Source organism: Grampus griseus, assembly GCF_964374135.1.
Source record: "Grampus griseus genome assembly, chromosome: 1".
NCBI lineage: Eukaryota > Metazoa > Chordata > Mammalia > Artiodactyla > Delphinidae > Grampus > Grampus griseus.
In genome coordinates this window covers 27,729,417-27,753,594 of record NC_139017.1, presented here as the reverse complement: position 1 = coordinate 27,753,594, position 24,178 = coordinate 27,729,417, and the positions used below count along the sequence as shown (strand labels likewise).

General features: G+C 47.1%; 1 protein-coding gene across 2 annotated transcripts in view; it reads left to right on the top strand.

Moving 5' to 3' along the window:
* Positions 1–20,752, top strand: part of SDCCAG8 (SHH signaling and ciliogenesis regulator SDCCAG8) — a gene marked incomplete at its 3' end in the record, with an annotated part of 252,067 nt that extends 231,315 nt beyond the window's left edge. For both annotated transcript variants that reach the window (XM_082663725.1, XM_082663724.1), the window contains exon 17: positions 20,653–20,752. In XM_082663725.1, coding sequence (XP_082519851.1) covers positions 20,653–20,752 — 100 coding nt within the window. The remainder of the gene's footprint in view (positions 1–20,652) is intronic.
* Positions 20,753–24,178: the final 3,426 nt, after the last annotated feature.

Sequence of the window (24,178 nt, the reverse complement as noted above, 5' to 3'; positions counted from 1 at the left end):
CATACCTTTAGCAAAGTTAGAATAAAATAGTATTTTTGTTCTCATGCTACCACGCAGGACTACTGCAGCCTATGAAATTAGTGAAAGACATATCATTTAAAATGTCTGCCTCTGGGGCACCTAGTCTCACTCTCGTGGGACAGTTAATATGTAGGTCTCCATTCTTGGTAGATATGAGTGCTGCCTCATAGTGATGCATTCCAGAGTACTCTTGAGAAGCCTTCGAGATTTATATCCTTTAAGTCTGAAACCCGTGGGGCACCTTGCACTTACAGAGCACTAAATTCCAAGTAACACATTTCCGTTCACAATCCATGTGCTGGGACCCTCCCTCCATATTAACTGAAAATGTGATCAAAGATTTATGAACTTAGAAGCACTGAAGTGATAGCATAGGCTCCTGCTTGTTTATTTTGTTTGTTTGTTTGAAATCCTGTTCCACTTTGAACTGGGTGGAAGTCAGCAATGAAATCAGGAGCCTGGAAGCTCTGGTAATAGAGGAGAGAACCAATGGGGAAACCTGACTTACAGAAATCAGTCCAGGTCCGATCAGATAAAGGGGACACAGGGAGGGAGAGAGCAGAGAGGTCAAGAAGAGCCTACCTGAGATGACTGCCCCCTTGTCCCACTGCACCAGAAACAAGGAGAGAGTTCACAAGAGCAGCTCCGTGGCCTTATTTGGAGAAGGTTGTCTGGTAAAGCACATACATGAACCATAAATCCAGATTTTAGTTGCACCAGCTCCCATTTCTTCATGTCAGCACATGGTCAGCAACCTCTGAATGTTCTAGTACCCCTAGCATATAATTTTGATTTGGAAGCCTTCTACTGACAGTTAATTTTTATTGAAAGACTATTATCTTGATAAAAAAAGTTTCTGACAGTTTCAATGATATTAGTTTCCAAATATATAATTACAGCTTTGTTGGTGTGTGTTTATGTGTGTGATGCATTCACATGCATATGTCATGTCCTGCCATCTTATAAAAGAGCCCTGCTTTAATGTTTCACTGTGCTGTAGGGGAGCACCCAGCATTCAGGCTCTGTGTGAGTGTGCATTGTTTATGACACTTGAACCATAAGCCCTATAGAATTTGTTAGCATACATAGAAATTTGCTAAGGACAAGGATTTTTATGCTAGGAAATTTCATTGTCACATGTACAGTAGCTTTAGATAAGTCCCAAAGGACAATGTGGTACAGACAAAAGGGCCCTGGATTTTAAACAGAGAAGTCTGGCTTTTAGTCCTGTCTTCAATATTTTACAGCTATTGTTAGTATTGTGCGTTTAGAAGACAGACCTGGGATTGTTTTCCAGCTCTGCTACTTATTAACTATGTGAATTTAGGCGAGATATTGGCAGCATCTCTTAGCCTCAGTTTCTTGTCTACAAAATGAGAATTATAAGAGTACCAGTAATACGTTCTTCAAAGTGTTGCTATTACAATTGGAAATGGCTAGAAAAGCACGTATCACAGTAACTGCATGTAGAAAGGGCTCAGTAAATAATTAATAATAATAATAGCTCATGTTATTTATTGCTTTAGTTATTTTATTTTTGAATCTCAACTATCTAATTCATTAGATAGAAGAAAAACTTCTTACATTCCAGGGCTGTTTTCAGAGTCGAATGAGCTAATGTATGTGAAAGCACTTTCTATATGCTCCGAAGCCCTCTATTGAAAATAATAACAATAATGATTGTATTTTCATTTACTGAGAATCTACAAAGTGCCGGGCACTTTACATGTTATCTCTAATTCTCACAACAATCCTGTGAGGTAGGTAGTATCATTTTACATTAGAAATGAAACAGGCTTAGAAGCATTTGCCTTGGATCATGCTCAGATTTCAACATACATCTTTTTTTTTTAAATTTAAACTCATCATTCTGCATAGCCACATCTCAGTGATAATAACAGAATTGTTAATGATAGTTTGTTGTTCCTGTTGATAATAGAATCAGGCTCATATCTGCTCTGAGCTGTTGATTCATCATAGATTAGTATAGCATAGACTGCAGGTATTTTATTAAAACATAAGATTTTGATGAAATGCACTTAATATACACTCATTCACAAACCTACATGTGTATCCACTAAGCCCTAGGCTATGAAGGAACATGTCAGCAAGTCCTAGGTGATGGCAGTGTGGTTGAAATGCATGTGCTGGCCCCAAGGTGAATTGTTTAAAGGGCATACTTTTTGAATGGATAAATTCTGATATTTTTATTATAATGTTCAATGTTTTTTTTAGTCACGTCTCATGTTTTTACATTTCAGTTACATGAATCTGTATTCATGTTAAAAGTACAAGTAAATGGAATCTACTATTTGATGCCCCTGCCTGAACACTAATTATAACTGGTGTATTGTTCACCAGGTAATAGTGACCTGCTTAGACTGGCATACTTGACCCTGGGCATATCCACTAGGTAATGCTTGTGTGTATAAGTGTAGCTGCACACCTGGGGCCTCCTGGACTGTGAGTGAGGTAGGCATGGCCTTTTGAGTTTGGCAGTTCCTAGCTGCATAACTTTGCCAAAGTTCTGGGATCTTTTGTTTCTTTTTTGTAATCCTTTCTAAGCCTCAGTCTCCTTATCTGTTAAATTGTAATAATAATACCTATCCCTTAGAGTTTCTAGGCGGGTAAAGGGATATTTCATGCTCAGCAATCAGAAGATGTGGTTTCCCCTACTCTTCTTTGACTTAAAAAAAGTACTTTTGCAACAACGAAATATCTGCTTTGCTTTTTTGCCGCCATATATTTCTACAGACTTGGTAAACCATGTATGGTCAACCAACATATGGTTCAGAAAAATTTACAAGAAGATCTGAAACTTAGCTTTTCTCCTGTAACTGAGATGGTGCCATTAGTGGGGCTGTCGCATCTGCAGAGTGCCCTCTGCCCGGTGTGGTGGGAACGTCCCAGCTACCCGGTGCAGCAGAGGCTACAATAATGGCCCCTCACCCTCACTTTTCAGGATTTGCTCCTGAAGCCAGCATCCTGGCCTTGATCACTCACACATGTCTACCAGGTTTAACTTTTAGTTTAAAAGAAACCCACAATTTTCACCTGTGTCTTTTTGATTCCTAGCTTGATAGAATATCTTAGAATGTTTTTCTAATGTCCCCTCCCCCCGCCAACTGCTCTAAGTTGCAAATGGCCAGATTTCAGTCATCAGGAGAGTAGAAAATGTATTATTTTTTTGCAGCCTGTCTTACTGGGGGCCAGATTCCAAGGAGGCAGCCCGTGTGCTCACAGGCCAGGAGAGCCAGGATTTCAACAGTGTCAACAATCTTTGCTCATCACACCAAAAAAGCAGCGTGTCGGTGCCGATGCATTAGCATACAGCCGCGTGTGCTTGCTAACAAAGCAGGCTCTGGGTATCTGCTAGTTTCTCAGCTTGTCTGTCTTCCTTGACCGAAAAGAAGAGGGGAAATCGCTTCAGGCAAGGGTGCTGTCCCTCTCCTTCGGCAAGAAAGCATTTCAAGGATTCCCAGAGGGAGAGCTTTGAACCGGTTTTCCTTTGGAGAAAGGAGATCATCCATCCTTTGTTTTTCTAATCTTGATTTAAATCATTGACAAGCAAATAAATCTGCCATGTTGTCTAGTAAAAAATGATCCAGCCCTGAATAATTCCAGTCATCCCCGTAATAGTTTTATTTAGTTAGAATCTGTAAAAAGAAATAACAATATAGGCAGAGGTACACACGCATGCCCTCCTCTTGGTCTGTCTCTCTATCCTTCTTTTGTTGGGGGGATGGAGGGAAGAAGAAACGCACAAGCAGATGTGCTGCTAGATCTACAGGCTTCTGCCAACCATATGGCATCTTAAAGAAAGATGGTTAGAGCGTCTGGATTAGCAAAGAGTCGGGATGGGAAGCCATGTGTCGTGTTGGTACAGGCAGTTGTTTGAGCTCTCTCTAAATGGCTTCAGGAGATTGTGTAATGGAACAAATGGTCCTGCGAGCCCAGGAACAGCCTTGCCGCTGCTGGAGAGGCAATTGGCCCTCGGGCGTGTACTGCTTCCCTATTTTTCCCCCAGTATTGTGTGTTCTTCTTTTAATGTTCTCTAAACTCTGAGAACTGACTCAGAACTTTTCAACTTATAATTACACTCGTGAGTTCTCCCTGCCTCTGTGTCCACTTGAACTCTCCTCTCGCTGTCTGATCTGGTGATTAACGATGCTCTGGTCCTGCTCAGCACAGTGTCCCCTCCTGCCACCCTCTGCAGGGGTCCAGGCTCTGCACACCAGCCTCCAGCGCTGCCTGACAAAGGGTTTTCTGGGGAGGTTGCCCAGCTACTGTGGAGGGGGGTGGGGGGGAAATGTCCTCTACCATCAGAATTTACAGAAACCCCAAAAGATGGAAAATCTTTCATTTCTTGGTCAGTCAGCTGGGAGTTTTATATGGTCCCAGGTGTTGAGCACACAAGAGATGTGTCCCTTCACTATTTTGGACCTCCTGTGAGCCATGAAAAAAATTTATACTAATTCCATACTGGTGAACTCTCTGGAATCCGAGGTCACACATGCCATTTATCCAGCAATTTGAGACGTTTAGGATTCTGTTCTCTAATACAAATGTAAATAAAAGTTTAAGAATTGAGACACTGATGGTGGCAGCGCGTTGGCAGGATTTCAGCTGTGGTCAAGTAGTCTGGCCATTCTTGTTCTGGGAGGCTGAGGCAGAAGAAGCCACGAGACCTCCTAGTGAGAGCAGGTCTTTCGAGTTTGTTCTCTTAACCAAGCTTTTTGGACATTTCAGCTACGTTTTCGGGCAAACAGATCTTATTTTATTCTAATTTCAGGGCCATTGCACGTGTAATGCAATATCTTTAGCTGCTAGAAAAGTTAGGCCCACCTCCTCAGTTGGATAGATAACTAACTCTGAGGCTCTAGGTGTATCATAAACCGTGGTTAATGGAAAGTGAAATGAATAGTTGATCCAGTCAAAGAACTGACCAAATCATCAAACCAGTTTGAATGAAGTAGTCAGGTCAGTGGGGGTCGTTGGTCAGTGCCTGGTTTGTGCTGTGTGAGTGGCCACCTCCCTTCTCAGAGGCAGTGAGCCCAGCTACCCAGGTCCCAGACAATGGGATCAAGTAAGAAATGCAACATCCAGGTTAAAAATGAGTTGACTGTGGTAAACTGTAGCAAGTGGGAGGCTACCCTGTCTACTATAACTTCTATCAAAGGTACTCTGAGCAAGGAAAATACATTCTAATTTATTTTGCTTTGTGATGATGCAGTCTTCCCTCCAAAGAGAAATGAAGCCTGGAGCGTCTATGCTGCAGAAGGAGAAAAGGACACAGTGTCCTGACATCTGAATGTGTCTTCAGACTGTCATTATGTTTATGTACTTGTGGCTGAGGCAAATGATTTTTACTGTCTTAAGGTCATCAGAGAATAATTTGAAGATTGGTACCGACTTTTTTCTAAATAACTATTTTCTACAAGCATAATAATGTTACCCAGAAATTTCAGATAAAGTGCTCTTTCATTTTTTGTGAATTCTTTGTATTTATATTGAAAAATTGTTCCTATCTCATACACATAGGTTAAAAACACATTCCTTTCTTTCTTTCTTTCTTTTTCAGAGCTCATTTCATACTGAACATGCTAAGTGTTAGGCTATTCTTACTTTGTCGTCTGAATTTAGGATCAAGGGCAGGGGGATTGTCTGTGGAAAGCATAATTTTGATTATCTACCAGTTGGAAGAAATTACCACTTCAATCCCTTTTACCATCCAAGTGTACATGGTCCCAAATTTGTCAGCATTAGAATTTCTTGAAACAATGCAATTAAACTGCAACATATTTCCTAACATTCTTAATTAAGACAGTAACTGAAAAATGTAGATTAACAGAAGTTACTGTTTTTATCAACATATTTTCTTTCTTTCCCTCCACCATCACATCCCCCCTCCCCCCACTCTTTTTTTGCTTTAAATGTCTGATGTCAGTTTTGTCCACATGTACATTATGCACATGGCACCAAAGAAACAAAGTGAAAAATTCTCTTTTAATTCTGAGCTGCTCGCCCAGCGCCACATGCACTGTCTGTTACATGTCGCTTCATATGAGGTTCATGCTGGGAGTTTCTTTTTAAAGGCAAAGTGTTTCTGAAGGAAAGAGTTCAGGTTGGGCAGATTGTGTTAGAAAAATCTCACTGTCTCCGAGTGGAATTAATATACTGATTATTCTGCGCAAGCTGAAACTGGCAGCATGTGCAAAGTTCAAGAGTGTCTGGGAATTGAAATATGGAGGAGAATTCCGGAGAGTGAGCAGAGACAAAGAATTGGAAGTAGGGTTTAGAAGTGTAACTAATGGTAACTTTGTAAGAAGGGAGAGGGAATTCAAGCATGAACAACTGTGTCATAAAGCAGTACTCAAGATATTTTTATGGAATCAGGAAGTCTGTTTTCTATGGCACATTTTAGGATTGATCATAAAAGTCAGTTTAGTTATTGGACGAGACTGGAGGGGGAAAATAAAGGCATGTCATACCCAGCACCGTTTTAATTTTCATTTCTTTGAGTTCTTAAGATATTCGCCAGTTTCAATTAAGTCACGTGAGAAGCTTAATCACTAACATAGATATTAAAACGGGTTGCAATATTTCTTCAGCCTCTCTATTAGCAAGATTTTTTTCCTGCTTAATTAAAATTGTAGTCCTCCATGATCAACAAACAATGCTTAATTTTTTGTTGTTGTTCACAAATAAGGAATTAAAAGGTAAGAAAAGCAAACACAATCACGCAGCACTTTCCCATCACAAGGAAACCAAACTTTTTTCACACTGCTTCTCAGGGGAAAGAAATTGGGACGTGAGCTTGGAGTTAATGAAGCTTTCATCCATCTCCTTCCTTCAACTGCCATCTCAGCTTAATCCTCTCCTTCTGCCGCAGTCCAGAGGCCCTGCGAGCCCCCGCGGAGCCTCCGGAGCCAGATGCCGGGCACCAGCCGCCCCCCGCCCCGCCCGCGGCCCGCCCGCGGCCCGCCCGCCGGAGCCTGCGGCCCCCACTATCCCGGGGCCGGGCCGAGCCGCGAGGAGGACGGCACGCGGGGCCGGGCGGGGCCCGCGTCGGCGGCGGCGGCGGCGGGAGCTGGAGCGCGAGGCCGCCCTGCCAGCCGCGGGCGTCCGGAGGGGGCCGAGCGCAGGTGTGGGCGCTAGAGGCGCACGTGGAGCCCCGCCGACGCTTCAACCCGCAGAGGCACAATCGCCCAGCGCTGGGTGGGGGCCGGGCTGGCGGCTTCCGGACGCGCAGTGGCCCGGGAGTGCTTTGCTTGGTGGACTCTTTGGACCAGCGGGGCCCCAGAAAAGGCACAGCCGCTCCTGACGCCGCCGTCTACGGAATCTCACTAAAACTCTTAAGATGAATCCTTTCACTGGTGGCATCTAGGATGGGGTAGGGGGAAACCTACCTTCCGCTTGGCAGTTGCTCTTTTCTAAAGAAGGAAATTATCTCTGGGGGTGACTTAGGATACAGGGTCCTCCCATGGCTCTGTGGGTCAGGGGTTGGGAAGATGTCAGCATCCTGCCTGTATACCTCTTAAAAGGGTGGGGTGCAACCTGAGACGAGCGGCACTGCAGGGTAAGGCTGCCCTGACCACCACCCCTCATCCCCCAGCACACACCCCTGCTGCCTCATCCCCTATGGTAATTGGCTATCAGGGCAGTTGTTTCTACTGCCCTTAACCTTGCCTCTCCCATCACAACCACTAAGGAACGGCCGTATACAGCTTAAATGCTGGATGGATGATTTAGCACGTCCGGAGTTTTTTCTTCTTAAAATCTGGGCACTACTGCCTGTAGGGATTCCTAGTCTACACAGCGGGTGCTCACCAGGAATGGGGGTCAGGACTGGAACGGAGTCCTGTGCTGTGAGGGACTCAGGTACGACACTGAGCCCACTGCCAGGGGCCTGCAACGTGCTGCCTCTTGTCACCCAGAGCAGCCCCCCGGAGGCCTCGTTTTCCCTTTCTCTTCTGCCTTTCTTTTTTTTTTTTTTTTTTTTTTTTTGGTATGGTACGCGGGCCTCTCACTGTTGCGGCCTCTCCCGTTGCGGAGCACAGGCTCCGGACGCGCAGGCTCAGCGGCCGTGGCTCACAGGTCCAGCCACTCCGCGGCATGTGGGATCTTCCCGGACCGGGGCACAAACCCACGTCCCCTGTATCTGCAGGCGGACTCTCAACCACTGTGCCACCAGGGAAACCCTCTTCTGCCTTTCTTATTCAGAGCCCTGACCCTCTCTGAGACCATTCCATGGTGATACTCCCAACCCTCCGAGTTGAATCCTGTCTCCCTTGCTATCTCAAGGACTGCATATTTTGTGCACCTAGATGACTTCTGCTTGGAGCACCTAAAAGTTGATTGATGACAAAGAGATGGTGCTAGACGTTTTTATTCCAAAGCAATCTCAGTGTTTGTTCTCTTTGCCACCTTCCTCAAGGCCACAGTAGTTTCCTGGGCTACATGGGGCGTTTTGTTTACTTGTGGTACTTTAGAAAAATAGAGTAAGGAGTGTTGGAAGCCTGGACTGGTTCTCTTGCCACTTCTTAAAACTCAGAATTTCGCAGCCCAAACATTAAACAACCGATTTAGCTGCTTCCTTCTCCCCCATGGTGGCACGTCAATGGGCAGGATCGGACTTCTCTGCTGTTTGAGCCCACTAGCTTCCAAATGAGCCCTCTGGCAGGCCTAACCACTCTGATCTGCCATGGACCTTCTCGCTGGAAGAGTTAAGCATTCATATTATCCCAACACTCATCACTGTGTGGAGGATCCCCTTTTACTAAATGATTTATTACTCTTAGCAGAATTCCTTTGGCTGCAGATTTTATTTCTGAGTCACTCTGTTCAGCTCAATTGGTTGCCTTCAGTTACCCTGGCAACCAGCAGATGGGGTTCTTTGACAAGGGTCAGCAGGGAGGCTGCCTCAGTATAGATGGAAGAAACGCTAAATAAAAAAGCTTTCAGCATTGACAGTTCTATAGTGGATGACCAGGAGTAGTTATCAAATTACTTTTATTAAAAGCTAATTAAATGTGTGCCAGTAAGTGCGCTGTGGTGACAGTCTGGTTCCTTAGCTGCCGTGGGCTCACTGTCATTTCGTCACACCTCTGTGACCAGTATGACTACCTCAAGGATGGGGCTGGTCTAACATGAAGAAACTAGAGGGAACCTCACTACAGTGTGGAACCTGACACACTCCAGGACCGCTCGAGGAGGGTTTTAGCCTCTGGGGGGCACCCAGAGGACTGCCTGACAACAGACTCTTCCTGAAAACGCCACACTGTGCAACTTTTTATAAGTATGAAATTATTTCCAAATAACTAATTTTTGAAAAGAGAGTACTCAGGCTTAGGTTTAGGCCGGGTGTGGCAGGAGAGGTGATGTGGGTTTTTCTCCTAGAACTTCTAAGTGGCCTGGATTCTACTCTGCAAAGATTATGATTTTCAAGAGTTTTCATTCCTCTGTCCTGTTTTTCTTTGCACACTGGGGCTGTGCTCACCATGACTCTGCTCTTGTTTTACAAAGAACTGGTTAAGGGTATCTGAGGCTTAAGGCAAATGGTCTTCCTACGTCCTTCAGAGTCTAAGATTCTTGCCATGTCAGCTCCTGTCCCCACTGTTTCGTGGTGCGGATCCTTTATTCATGCCCAGCCCTCCAAGGGAATTACAAGCTCAGTCAGGTCAGATAGCACATGCTCTTTTAAGACTGCAAGGTAGCTACGCAGCAGATGTTCCTAAATGACCTGAGGGGAAACTGTGCCTCGTTTCCAGAGTCAGCTGTGTTTTAAGCAGTTGTTGGCCCAGCAGAGAGCCAGGGACCTTGTCAGGGACTCCAGGGTGCCACCGCCGGGGCCCTCCCTGACCTCAGGCTCGCCCAGAGTCCTGTGGCGCCTGAGCCGCCGCCAGAGAGTTTTCCAGGCTGGTTTTGGAGCTTCTGGCCTCTGGGTCCTGCACCCTTCATGCCAACACCAGTCTGTGGTTCCCAGACCAAGGAGTCCTCAAACTGTTTGGTGACAAGGTAAGAACAGAGATTGAAAGTGCTTAGAAACTTTTATAGCAATTAGGCAGTGCAACAGCATTTTTATAGTACTTCACAAAACTATCAGTCTGCAACAGAGTGGAAGTTAAAAAAGAACAATAATAAAACCCAAACTGGTGCTCTTCACGGAGCTAGGTAGAAAAGCACTGAGCTAGGGATTGCCTCCCTTTTCCCCAGCCTTTTTGGGGAAATGGGTCAGCCATTTCCCAGTACGTTGCCCAGTGTGTCACCTTTCTCAAGGTCCTTATTTTTTAGTATGGAATAGGAGTTGGGGCCTTTTAAAAAAAGGATTTTGAAATGCTGCAGAGCACTAGGTCTGGAGTCAAGAGACATGGGTTTCAGTCCTAGATTTACTCTAGACAGTCTGTGGGACCTTGGACAGATCACTTGTACTCTCTGGGGCCCAGATTCACCATAATGGGCAGGACTGAATGACCTCTAAGTTGCCTCTAACACGTCTAACAGGACTGACCCTTTTGAAGAGAAGAGCAGGGGTCTTTTCCCCATTGCTGCCCTAAGCCGCCGACCCCTGCTGTACTCCCCAGGCAGCCAAGGCTCATTGGAAATTTGAGAGAATGAAAAATTAAAGGGGCAGTACAGGAATGTAAATTGTCTTTATTGGAAATGTAAACTCTCCCCAGAATTGCAGGACCCTTAGAATGAATTCCTCCATTGAAATCATTATTGAAAAGGGTAGATTTGGGCAATGGATATTTAAACAGCAAACCAGCTAGTGAAACTGCCTTAATTTTCTAAGTGAGGATAACTGGCTAGAATGTGTTCCAGATTTCCGAGCACATGGCTTATTCTAGCTGATCTGTATGGCCACGTTAATGAGATGGAATTTCATAAAATGTGGCAGCAATTTTTAAGCATTGGAACAAAGTGTACAACTTTAATATGGCTTACTCACCAAATTAATTACCTAGAGCAGTAGTAATTAGGGTAATTGGGTTTTCAAAACTTCGACTTGGGCAACCTAGGTGTACTGTTATGACTAGATAGCTGGCGGTATTTGAGGATAGGAACATAGTAAAATTCTATAAAGTCATAGTATTGTAGAAGTTTGGAGTTCAAAGAGAACTTAGGCATCTTCTAGTTCAGGGGCTGGCAAACTTTGCTTTCTAAAGGGTCAAGTAATAAATATTTTAGGCTCTGTGGCCATATGGTCTGTGTTGCAGCTCCCCAACTCTGCTGTTACTGTGCAAAAACAGCCACAGACAATACGCCAGTGGATGAGCATGGCTGTGTTTCAATGAAAGTTTATTTAGGGGCACTGAAAGTTGAATGTCAGAGAATGTTCACATCACAAAATACTGTTTTTCTTTTGATTTTTTTTCAATCATTTAAAAATGTAAAAAACATTCTTAACTTGCAGATTGTACAAAAACAGACAGTGGACCAGGCTGGATTTGGCCTGTGGTGTGAAGTTTGCTGATCCACTTCTAGCTTATCCTGTCATTTCACATGTGAGGAAACTGAGATTCAAAGTGATCACACAATTTGCTTAAGTTTTTATGACTGACACCAAAACTTAGGAGTAGACTAGGGTAGTTTTCATTTAGACAGTTGGCTCTTTTGATTATCAAAATTGGAGCCACGCAAAATACATTATTCTCCAGAAGAACTCATTTTGTATGTGATTGATACTGTGAATTATAGCATACCAGTGGTTCTTAAACTTGGGAATTCATCACAGTCACCCAGAGGGCTTATTAAAACACATACTGCTTGGCTACACCTCCAGGGTTTCTGATTCAGGAGGTCAGGAGGTATTCTTTGCTCAGTTTTAGAAGTGGAGAACCTGAGACTGAGAGAGATCAAGCCTCGTGCCCAAGTAAAATAGGTAGTTTGTGATAGGAATTTGAACCCGTGTCTCCTGTTTCCAAGTCCAGCATTCATTCATCTGTTCTAGGATTCTTTTAATTGACAGATTTCAAGAGCATACTTAAAATTATTTGATTTATATGTTATATTCTTTCGGGAACAAAGTTATTAAATATTAAAACGTACTTACACTATAGATGAAATTACAGGTATTATATTTGGTATAAATATTGTCCACTGGTAAGTGGTTTCCTCTTTCTTTTATTTTATTTTATTTATTTTTTGCGGTATGCGGGCCTCTCACTGTCATGGCCTCTCCCATTGCAGAGCACAGGCTCCGGACGCGCAGGCTCAGCGGCCATGGCTCATGGGCCCAGCCGCTCCACGGCATGTGGGATCTTCCCGGACCGGGGCACGAACCCATGTCCCCTGCATCGGCAGGCGGACTCTCAACCACTGTGCCACCAGGGAAGCCCGGTTTGCTCTTTCTGACACCATTTGTCCAGCACCTTGCTAAGTGCTGGAGATGGAAAGCTGAACAAGATCCCATTCCTGTCCTTAAACGTTATTCATTGTTCAGTGGGAGAGGCCGACCAGCAATGACTGTAGTAAGTGTAGATGGGTGCTCTGGTGGGATGCGTGGGATAGAACAAGCTGTGGAGGGGTTTAGAAGGTTTAGGGCTGATCTACAGAATTGATGTGGGCAGAGAGGGAGGACTCAGGGACAGGTGACTAGGGGTGATCCCACCCATGTGAGAAGGGCACAGAAGGAGGAACACGCCATTTGTGGCTTGATAATCCTGGCTCCAACCCTTCTGGTTGTCTGAACTTGGGCAAATGACTAACTTCTCTTTGCCTGGCTTTTCTTATGCACAAAATGCTGATGATAAAAATACCTACTGTGCAGTATTGTTATGAGGATTCATTTAGTTACTGCCTACAATACTCCCTGGCCTTTAGTAAATGCTTAGTAAATACTAGAGTACTCTACTGGGAATAGTAGAGAACTGAGTGCACATTTTGCAGTCACAGCATGTGCACCTTTGAAATTCACATGTTAGCTGAAAAGTGTTCTTCATTTACATGAGGAATCCCCTCTTCCAGGGAAATTGTGGGTCTGAGCATTTTGCAAACAATTATCTGAGGAGGGGCTCTAGTCTGAAAACATTGCAGGACAAAAGACATTTTACCACGATCGCCACCAAAAACAATCAAGCAAACAAAAAGCCACCCACAGTAGTTTGTAGGGAGCTCCCAGGTTAAATGTTGAGTGAAACTAAAACCTCTGATCAAAAACCAAATATGCATGAGGTTACTGGCCACCTCCGGGGTAAGTAGGGGGCTGGGCTGGAGAAAATACATAGGGAGTGGTCCCACAGCACTGGCACCAGGTTCACAAGTGTTCATTTGATTATTATGCCTCATAACTTATTTAGACACTGCATATATTTTGTATGTATCACATACAACATACAAAAATTTAAATATATGTATTCACTTGCTTTCACAGTATTCATAGCAAATGAGTGTCTGAAGCACAGGACCAGAGCTGGCAGCTTGCACTGCTTCTGTTTTGCATAAGATATTTTTCCCAGCCCACTCAGCTCCATAAAGTTGTTTTGTATTTCACCACTTGCTCCATCTTATCTTAAAGTCGTGCATATTTAAAAAAAAAAAAATGTTGGTTCTGATTGTGCGTGCGGGGTGTGGCGGAGAGCATCACTGTTGGACCAATAGAGATGTGCCTGGGCCCAGCCCACATTCCAGTCTCCTTTAGTTGTATCTGCATCCTGGGCTTTGGAAACCTGGGCCTGCTTGTTCCCATCGTAACTGCTGCCCCCGCTCGCCTGTAATTCCCAGGGAAACTTTGCACAGGTGAGCCCTTGCTATGCAGCAGCTCTTCTCCTCTGAGGGGGCCCAGTCTGCCCAGTGATGGCAGGTCCTTAAGGAAATGGGCCCTGATCGGGATGGTGACCCCAGCCTGGGTGCAGAGTAGCCTGGAAGTGTCCTTCCTGTGGCCGCCGTGCCCTGTGAGGACAGGGGAGCCCCGGGGCTTCGCAGGAAGGGATGGCCTCCTGCCCCTGAGGGGCCTGGCCTAGCCACAGCTCCCCTGGGGGCTGGGACCGTACGGTGCAGACAGTGAGCATGTCCTGGGGGTCTCTGGGAGAGGATGGAACACCTGCCTGTTCCAGAGATGAGGTATAGGCCTTGGGAAAGGAGCATCCCAGTTAGGGATTGAAGTCTGAAAGCTGATGAATCCGCTCTCTTTCCAGCTGTGCAGAACCTCTGTGTGGTTGGCAGGCTGTCGGCTGGGCCCCTCCTTGCAGGAGGGGCTGCTGTCTGAAAGGCCCCTCCGCAGGGCCCTGGGGGCAGCCCCACTCTCTCCTTTAGTTACTTCACGCCTTGTTCAGGAAGTGGCTCAAAACAAAGGGCCCAAACAGAACAAGAAATTGTTTCCTCTCAGAAGGACATTTATGCTGAGACCTGAACATTGAAAACAAGTAGTTTCCAGCCCTGTGAGTTAGGAGGAGTCATGTTCCAGGCAGAGGGGGCTGCCAGCTTGTGGGTGGAAGCAGCCAAAGGGTGTCTGGGGCCCACTGACCCAGGCTTTGCAGGGCTTGGAGAAGGGGGTGAGATCATCTGGAGGGCAGGTCGGGATGCCAGTGTCCACCTGAGAAGGCACCCCTTCAGGAGACACTGCCCCTGGCCAGCTCCCTCATCCTGCAGAGCAACTCCTGTCTCGTGGCCTCCTTTCTCAGCAAACTGTCGCACCCTCTACCTGGGGCAGAACAAGGAGGCTGCTGGGCTGGAGGCCTCTCAGGCTCAGGCTCACCTCGCCTGCCTCCCTCTGCCTCTGGGAGAAGGGCCTGCCTGCTGCCCAGGTGCCTCCTGCCTCTGCAAGCCCAGCTCTGAGGATTTCTCTTCCCTCCTCCAGGGCACCCTGCCCAGCGGCTCAAGCCTTTCCATCCTCAGCACACCCTCTTGCCCCTCTCCAGGATGGTCTCCCCTCTCCCGCCCCTTAAAGCAGCTTCTGCCACAGTTCCCTACTGAAGGGCAGGCGGCCACTCAACAAGCTGCCCTGCTTCTCCCGCAAGCCCCTCTCCTCTCCCGGCATTCATCCTCCCTCCCGTCATCCGTCAGTGTCTTCTGGCTCCGTGCCCTCTGCCAGCCTCGACAGGTGGCTCCTCCCCAAGGCCTGGGCCTGACCATGTTCATTCTCGTTGCAGCAGAGGTTTTGGCCAGTAGGTGGTGGGGGCCTGGGTGTCTGTAATTTTAACAAACTTGAAAATCTCTGCCAGGCTTCCCTAGCACGTTCACGGCCTTACCTCTCGACAGATCTGGGCAGCACAGCTGGAGATCCAGCCAGACACTTCTAGGCCCCAGGCTGAATAAGTGCTGGGGGGGTGAGTGGGCGTCTCACAGGTACCTCACCCTGACCCCAGGCCTGTCCCTCCTCCCATCTTCTCTTGGTAAATGGCAATGCCGTTGTCTGAAGGACAACATCCATTGTTAGTTCGGCTCCAATCGTTACTGGGTCCCAGCATCACCTCCCTCCAAGCAGCCCACAGCCTCTGCTCAAGCCACACTGCACAGTTTCCAGACACCACTGCCTTTACAGTACCACCTCCATGTGGCAAGGCCCTGCCCTGCCCCTGCCAGACCAACACCCGTTCATCTTTTCACATCCCAAATTTCCATCCGAGTGACCTTGGACTAGTCATATGTGCTGTCTACGCCTCAGTTTCCTCATCCTTAAAGTGGGGATAACAACAGTTCCTGCTTCATGGAATTGTCATGAGCACTAAAAAGTTAATAAATGATAAGCCCTTAGCACATAGTAAGCACTTAGTAGATGATGGTGAAAACGGTGATCCATTTCCTAAGTAGGCACAAGCCTTCCTGGTCCTCGCACTTACCGTATTGACCCTGTGGTTTAATGCCTTGGTGGTACCCTGAGTGCAGCACCCATTTTGTCTCCTTAATTGGCTGGGAACCCCCTAAGGGAAGGGATCTTTTGTAATTCTTGACATCATGAGAACGGTTTACCAAGAGTTGGTTGGTTTGCTGAGGTAACTCAGTGAATTAACCAACCGTTAACGGTGGTTAAGAACACCTGTACTCGGCCTAGCTTTGCCTCCACGCTCTACCACTTATTCCTTGTGTGACTTTGTGCAAGTTAATTGAACCTGTCAGTTTCAGTTTTCTCATCTGTAAAATGGGACGATAATCCTAGCCATACCTCTTAGGATTGTAGTGAGTTTTAATGGAGGAATAAGCTCAGAGGCTCAGTAAATGTTAGCTCTTGTCAGTGGTGGCAGCTGCAGCTGTGGTTGGCTGAAGACTTGAACTTAGAAGCACAACAAAAATGAGAGCAGTAACCGCCATGGAAAATAAAAGACGGTGTATGTGTCAATAGGACACCCCAAGAAATCTCTTTTAGCTGATGGTAATAAAGCATTCATGAATAGCGTAGGCTGGGTTGTACAGTGTTTGGGGAAGGCTGTTACAAAAAATAACTTTTTAATTAAAAAAAAAGTCTTTTCCTAATATTCAAAATAGACCTTGAGAGAGCTGCCACTGAAATATATTTCCATAACAAAGTCCGTTTTATGTAAAACCTGGGTTGTAGTTTGTTTGCTTTTTTTTTTTTTAACAAATGTGAGTTTGGGTTTGTTGTTGTTTTTACCATTTCTGAACTTGTGATTGACTTTATTGCTGCAATAAAGTGACACAGTAGAGGCTGGCTCTGAAAAGGAGGGAGCATATTTTTTAAAGGGAGAAAAAACACTCCTTAGAGCGACTGCTTGGAGTTCAAGTTGAATCAGAGTGAAGCCATCCTTGGCTCTTCAGCTGTGAAGCTAGTGAGGCTTCAGCCTCCTGGAGGGAAGGCAGGACTTGCCCAAGGGTCTTACTCCTTCTATCAGTGGTGCTTCTGCAGGAAAACCCTGGTTTGCTGCTGATATGGGGCTCACACCCGGGGACTTGATAGATCTGGTCTGGGCGGGGCCTGGGCTCCTGGATATCTGCTGCAGGGTTCCAAGGCCCACATTTTGCAGAACACCACCAGCTGAGCCTCATCTAGGTTCTGAGGGCTCCACTGGAGGAGGGTCTAGGCAGGAACTGACCCCACTTCTGGCGGTGAGCGGTGCGGCCAGCCCATGGCCGGCTGTTTGTGCTGGGAGAACAGGCTTTGGCTCAGCCCATAGCCCTGAATCCGGCAGCCACTCTTTCGAGGAGCCCCAAAACACACACTAAACCCATCAGTCAGCAGGAACGTTATCTCACTGATCCATCCACAGGGCAAGGGAGCACGTGGAGGATGACCACTCCTGGCGCCTTCCTGACTTTAAGCCTCGATGGTGTCACCTATTTATCTCATGTTGCTGTTTCATTTTTTCAAGCAAGCTTGAAGTCAGTGGGCTACTACTGCCTCAGTAGCTCTTAGCCTGTCGCTCTCTCCACACCCAAGACTTGACTGGAGGGGAAAGCCACCTACACCTGACGGTTTAGAGAGCTCAGCTGCTAATGAGGATGTTTTTGCCTGTCTGATTTAAATAGCAAAGCATTAGATTGTTTGCTTGTCAAGGAAAAAGTCTGTTCTCAACACCTCTGTGTCTTCAAAGGTACCCACTCCAGTGCTGGACAGCAGAGTCGCTGCTCAGATGAGGGGGTCAGCCTGGGCAGAATGCCCCCCTGGCCCTAGCTGGCTGGCCTGGCTTCTCTGCTCCCTGGGATGTCATTGTTTCTCCCAGCCTCTCCATGCTGAGGATTCGGTGGAGGAAAACTTCGGTTTGATACCACTGGGGTGGGTTTGAGACTGTGCTCTCACGAACAATTGCTGCACATAACAGCGTGATGGATGGCAGTGGGGGTAGATTGGGCTTCCCAAAGCTGCGATGGCCAAGGCTTCACCAGAGGAAACTTTTTTTTCTCTCCTCCAATATCAGAAGGAGGGCAATGGGGGCAAGGCCGGGGGGTGGGGTGGGGTGGGGGGGAGGGTAGGTAATGTAATTTATACAGTATGGAAGCAGGAAAGTGCTCACACTTGGATGGAAGATACTTGCTGTTGGTTGGGATCTACCCCAGCCTGATCCAGGGAATCGGGAGCCTGGGCAGGGCCAGACTGCAACCCAGGCTTGGGGCGAGGGAGACCCTGAACCTGGTTTTAAGTAGCTACAAACACAGGAAATAAGACTCTCCTTGGCAGGAATAAAGACTCAGACGTAGTGAATGGACTTGAGGACATGGCGGGGGGCGGGCAGGGAAGGGGAAGCTGCGACGAAATGAGAGAGTGGCATGGACATATATACACTACCAAACATAAAATAGGTAGCTAGTGGGAAGCAGCCGCATAGCACAGGGAGATCAGCTTGGAGCTTTGTGACCACCTAGAGGGGTGGGATAGGGAGGGTGGGAGGGAGACGCAAGAGGGAGGAGATATAGGGATATATGTATACATATAGCTGATTCACTTCGTTATAAAGCAGAAACTAACACACCATTGTAAAGCAACTATACTCCAATGAAGATGTTAAAAAAAAAAATGGGCAGAAGAGCTAAATAGACATTTCTCCAAAGAAGACATACAGATGGCCAAGAGGCACATGAAAAGATGCTCAACATCACTAATTATTAGAGAAATGCAAACCAAAACTACAATGAGGTATCACCTCACACCAGTTAGAATGGGCATCATTAGAAAATCCACAAACAACAAATGCTGGAGAGGGTGTGGAGAAAAGGGAACCCTCTTGCATGGTTGGTGGGAATGTAAATTGATACAGCCACTATGGAGAACAGTATGGAGGGTCCTTAAAAATTAAAAATAGAATTACCATATGACCCAGCAATCCCACTACTGGGCATCTACCCTGAGAAAACCATAATTCAAAAAGACACATCCACCCCAATGTTCATTGCAACACTATTTACAATAGCCAGGTCATGGAAGCAACCTAAATGCCCATCGACTGACGAATGGATAGAGAAGTGGTACATATATACAATGGAATATTACTCAGCCATGAAAAGGAACAAAATTGGGTCATTTGTAGTGAGGTGGATGGACCTAGAGTCTGTCATACGGAGTGAAGTAAGTCAGAAAGAGAAAAACAAATATTGTATAATAACGCATATATGTGGAATCTAGAAAAATGCTACAGATGAACTGGTTTGCAAGGCAGAAATAGAGATACAGATGTAGAGAACAAACGTATGGAGACCAAGGGGGGGAAAACGGGTCTGGGGTGGTGGTGGTGGTGGGATGAATTGAGAGATTGAGATTGACATGTATACACTGATAGGTATAAAGTAGATAACTAATAAGAACCTGCTGTATAAAAAAAAAAGGACTGTCTTTGGTCCTTGCCCTCTCCAGAAACAGCAGGGGCAGTGGGCGGGGCATAGACCTATGGGCGTGGTCAGAGCGGGCTCGTACCTGGGGAGCATGCACCACGCCTGCTAGACCCCTGCGTCGGGTATTTCCAGTTCCCGCCTCTCACCCTTGCAATGTGGGACACTTCGAAGGAGGGGTAGCAGAAAACCAGGTGTGACTGAAAACCCGGAGCACAGAGTGTTCGGCAGAGAGGATAGGGGTGCAGACTGGGGTGCAGTAAGTGTGCCTGGGGCAGCTTGAACAACCTCCTGCAAAACCAACTGGAGCTCGAGAAGGGGGCGGGGCAGGCGGTAGGTGCCATCTGGGAAATGGGGAGGGTTGCCACCGGCAGAGGAACCTGAGGAGAGCGTGAGTAAATTACTAGACCACTGTTAGGTTTCCCAGGGTGCAGTTTTAGTTTTACCTGTCTCCAGGTGCTGCATCCTTTTAGTAAACAAGTCTGCCCACCCCTACCTAAGTCCCGAATGTCTGTCCTCGCAGATGTTTAATTGTGCTCAGAGCCTGCCAGAAACGGGGTCGCTGGAGAGCTTGAACTGAGGGCAGGCTGAGCCCAGGGTCTGCAGAACCATCTTCGAAGTTTTTGACTCAATGCGGGACATGTAGCCTGAAGTTTGAAATGCATCTTGAACTTTTCCTGTGAAAATACAACTTAATTTCACTGTTGGTGCTTTTTGAGGATTGTGAGGAAAGGCATATGACACACCCAACTTCTTTCCAGAACAGTTCTGGGTAGTTGTTCAAGTCTAAATTTAATCCAAGGCCTACATTTCCATGGGTGAGTGTGCTACTGGTTGTAGGAAGCCGTCTGTGGACAAATGAGGATAATAGAGAATTAGCAAGTCTGGAGAGGAGAGCCCATCAGCAGAATGACAAATTTAGGATCTTTAAAGACATCTGGTCAGCGATGCCGGAGCTCGTGATTGACTGAGTGATTAATAATGGAAAACCCTTAGTTCAGTGTTTCCGCCTTCCCTCACCCACTTCCCCAGCCAGGACCGGCTGTCTGCTCCAGTCTGCCAGAGATGTTTCCAGCTGAACAGTGGAGGCATTTAGGCCCCTCATCTTTGACCTCTGGGAGTTTAAGGTTTGAGTTTTAATTCAGTTTTATCTGTGTGCTCCCTAACTGACAGCTCACCGAAAAGACTCCCAATTCCCTTTCATATCTGATACACTTCCATTCACCTTATGGAGTCCGTCCAAGGGCCTCACCCTGACTCCCAGCTCGTAGTTCATTGTCAGGACCTTCCCTGCAACACACAGAGCACTGGAAAACAGGGAGAGGGCTGAAGTCTTTGCTCCCCTGCTCTCTGAGGCCTACTGCCCCCAGTCTTCAGAACCCATCCCTAATTCTGTGGTGGATTTTTCTCCAGGCTAAAGCAACTAGACAAGCACAGCCAGGCCACAGCCCAGCAGCTGGTGCAGCTCCTCAGCAAGCAGAACCAGCTTCTGCTGGAGAGACAGACTGACTGAAGAGGTGGGACGTCTGAGATCCCAGGTACTGTGCAGGGCGCCTCACCCACCAGAGAACACACCGGGGTACACGTGGTCTTTCCCTTGTTCCTTTTACAGAGCTGTGTCTTACCAGGCTAAACTCCCCGGGGGTCCCGTTGGTTAGCGAATAAGCTGGGAGGGAGATCTTGAAGACTGTGCTGGGCACAGTGGAGGACACAGAAGTGCGGGCCCTGGACCTGCCCTCTTTAGCGAGCTAACGTTCGTACGGGAGAACAGACCCACCGTGAAGCAGCAAGCCACACAGAGTGCTGAGCCGCACCGTGTGGGCACCACCGCTGAGGAGCGCAGGAGGCAGGAGAGCAGGGCGGGAGGCAGTGGTCAGGAGGCTTTCTGGAGGAGGTTGGCTTTGAACTGCCCCTGGGGGACGTGTCTGTTTGAATTGGTGGAGGAAAGAGGTGCTCCCAATTAGGGGAGTCCCTGTGAATGGAATGTAGGAGTCTTGCTTTAAATCAGCTGGCTGATAATTGGGCTAGGGTTTGGAGTGCTGGCGGAGGGTGTGGCAGTGTTCCATAGATAACATGCATTAACTCTCATTACTCTTGAACAAGCCTGCAAGATTGATTATCCCCATCTCACAGATGGGGAAGCTGAGGCTCAAACAAGCGCATACAGCTAGCAAGTAGGGACACTGAAAATGGAGCCTAAGTCTGACTCCTTAACAGACTTTCCCTGTTCAGGTTAGGTCTGGGGCCACCAGCAGGGATAATGGGGGAAAGAGTGTCCAGGTAAGTTTGGTGTAGGGAATGAAACCTTTATTTTTTCCCTAAATTGCTTCTCTTCCTGTCAGGGAGGCTGGGCTTTTTACCCCATCGAGCAGTTTGTTAGGATAATGAGGTGCTCCATGAGTGCCCGGGGGACGCCGTGCAAGAAGTGCTTGGAATGATTAATTGGAAAAATGCATCAGGAAATGAAAATGATGAGACAATTGTCTCATTCTTTTTTCAAAATGACCATGTGCCCAAACAGGTATAGAGGAGCCACTGTCCTCTGAGTGATTTTTCCCACTCAGCCCACCAAACCCCTCTGCGAAAGTCCTCATTTGTTCCACAAATAGTAAATGAGCATCGCCAGGAGCCAGTCACGGAGCTCAGGCTGGGGGACGGAGACACACCTGCACTGTCCCCTCCCAGGGCCTCTGAGGCTGCTCGCAGGGAAGGGTGGTGCACAAGCGACACGCCCTACAGTCACACAGGCATCCGGGATGCTTGTGTAAGCATCATATAACATATGAATAAAGGAACATGGGTTTCAGGGCTTCTTCTCACACACACCGAGATAGCATCTCTGGGAGCAGGGCCCAGGAATCTGCATTTTAATGAGCTGTTTGGATAATTCAGTGAAGACACTAGGGTTTGAGAGCCTCTGAAAGTGCTGCGAGGCAGAAAGAACAGAGAATGATTCCAGAATGCATCGTTGTCCCTAGGCCCTGAACAAGTCATTGAAGTCTCTTCTAAGCCTGTTTCCACATCTGCATAGTGGGTACCATACCAGCCTAACTCAAAGGGACCCTGGAAGTGTTAAATGAGGGCAGCTGCGAGGTGCATGGCTGGTTGTCTTGCATATTACAGGCCAAAGAAATATCAGGGATTTTCTTTTCCCCTCTCCTCCCCAAACTGGGGAAGGTCCTGGGAGAAGCACAGGTTGGGCAGAGATCCTGTGGGACCAACAGCCATGAAACGATGTTCACTGCTCTCGCCCAGCTCCTCCAATGTGTGCAGTCACCTCATCCTGTACCTGTGCGGCCAGACCTCAACCAGAGCTCAGCTGTCTGGGCAGGTCCTTGAGGGGGGCCCTGGGTGGTGCCAGCCAAAGGTTTGGGCCATCGGGTCTCCAGACAGATGGAGGGACTTACAGCACCAGTGGAGCTCCTGGCCTCCAAGAGCTGAGAACGACTTCAGAACTTGGGTTGTGGAGAGTCTTCTATACAAGCTCTGAGCGTGTGGTAGTTTCTTCTCCATTCTGGACCAGATCATTATCCTGTGGGGTTTGCCTTTTAACTCCCCATCTGCCTACCTGACAGCCCACTTAGATCTTAACATGGATCATCAATGCTTAGAAACCTCTTCCAGGGCTTTAAAAACCTGGTAATTGCCAAATGGATTGCAAAATTTTTGTAAAATGCATTTTAAAAAAACCCTAAAACCTCAAAATTCTCTCAGAAAAATGAGCAGGTCTTTTTTCCCTTGCCTGAAGCAACAGAAATGATTTGACCATCCTATGCTCTCTGATACTGGCCCATCTGGCTCATCTCTAAAGGGATCTTTCAGATTCAGATATTGCATTTGGAATTATTTTAATGTGAACATGACAAAAGAAGCTTGGTAGAGAAAATGTTGGCTTTCAGTAGCAAATACTAGCATTCAAAGAGGAGACAGGAACCCAGGCAAGCTCTCTACTCTCTAAAGCAAAGGCCCACTCTTTGCGCCCAAGTGCGGCGTTAGACCTGTTTCTGCCGTGGAATAAACTTGAACTGTGAGTTTAGTTTCCAGGGAGCCTTACCTGAGGTAAGTAAGGCTGCCATTTGACCCCGGCAGGTATGTGGAGGGTGCTACCTCCCGAGGGTTCCAGAGTCACCGGCCACACCCACTTCACTCCCACCCTTCTCCGGGGGAGAGACTCCTCTGGCTTGTCTCTGGTTTTGGGATGGTTTAGCTAAAGGCTTCCATTTTCCCAGCCTGGATGAATTAAGCATAATAATTTTGCACGTCAAACTCTAAAACTCTCTATCCGCTGGATTCTCAAAAGAGAATGGATATTTTCTGGCCCGGGCAGCTGCCCTGAAGCTGAGTCACATCCCTCCAATTTGTTCCTGTGCCTGAGCCCTGGGCCCTGAAGCAGATGACAAGCTCGGGTTGGCCAGTGGCCTCTGACAGGAAACATCTAGCCTGTTTAGGAGGCTTTATTGTTCTAAATTGTTTCTGCTTAACTTCTGAAACATGCACAGCAACACGCCTGGCCGAGGGGGCCGCTCACCGTCCTAACTGCCGCTGTGACATTCTTTGGCCATAAGAATTCCCATCTCCCAGAAACGCTGCTGTCGTGTGGTGGCCAGCCTGGCGAGAGTCGGGCCGGCCTTGTGGCTGACCCAGTGGACGTGGCTCAGTTTGCTGATCGCCAAGTTCGAGGCTGCTCTTCTGACTTGTTCTTAGTTTAGGACTGATTAAAAACACTGGCTTTATGAATCTCCTGCTTCACTCCTGGGGAAAACACTTCTGGGAGACAGCTTTTGAAACATCATGAATTGCTATGTTAGTTCTTGTAGCGAAATAGAGACATGAAAACACTAACCCAGTCTTACTCCTCTGTTCTCTTCAGGGACGGGAGTGACTGTGGTTGTGGGGGGTGGGGACTTGAGGGGTGGTGTCCAGGATACAGAACCTGGGC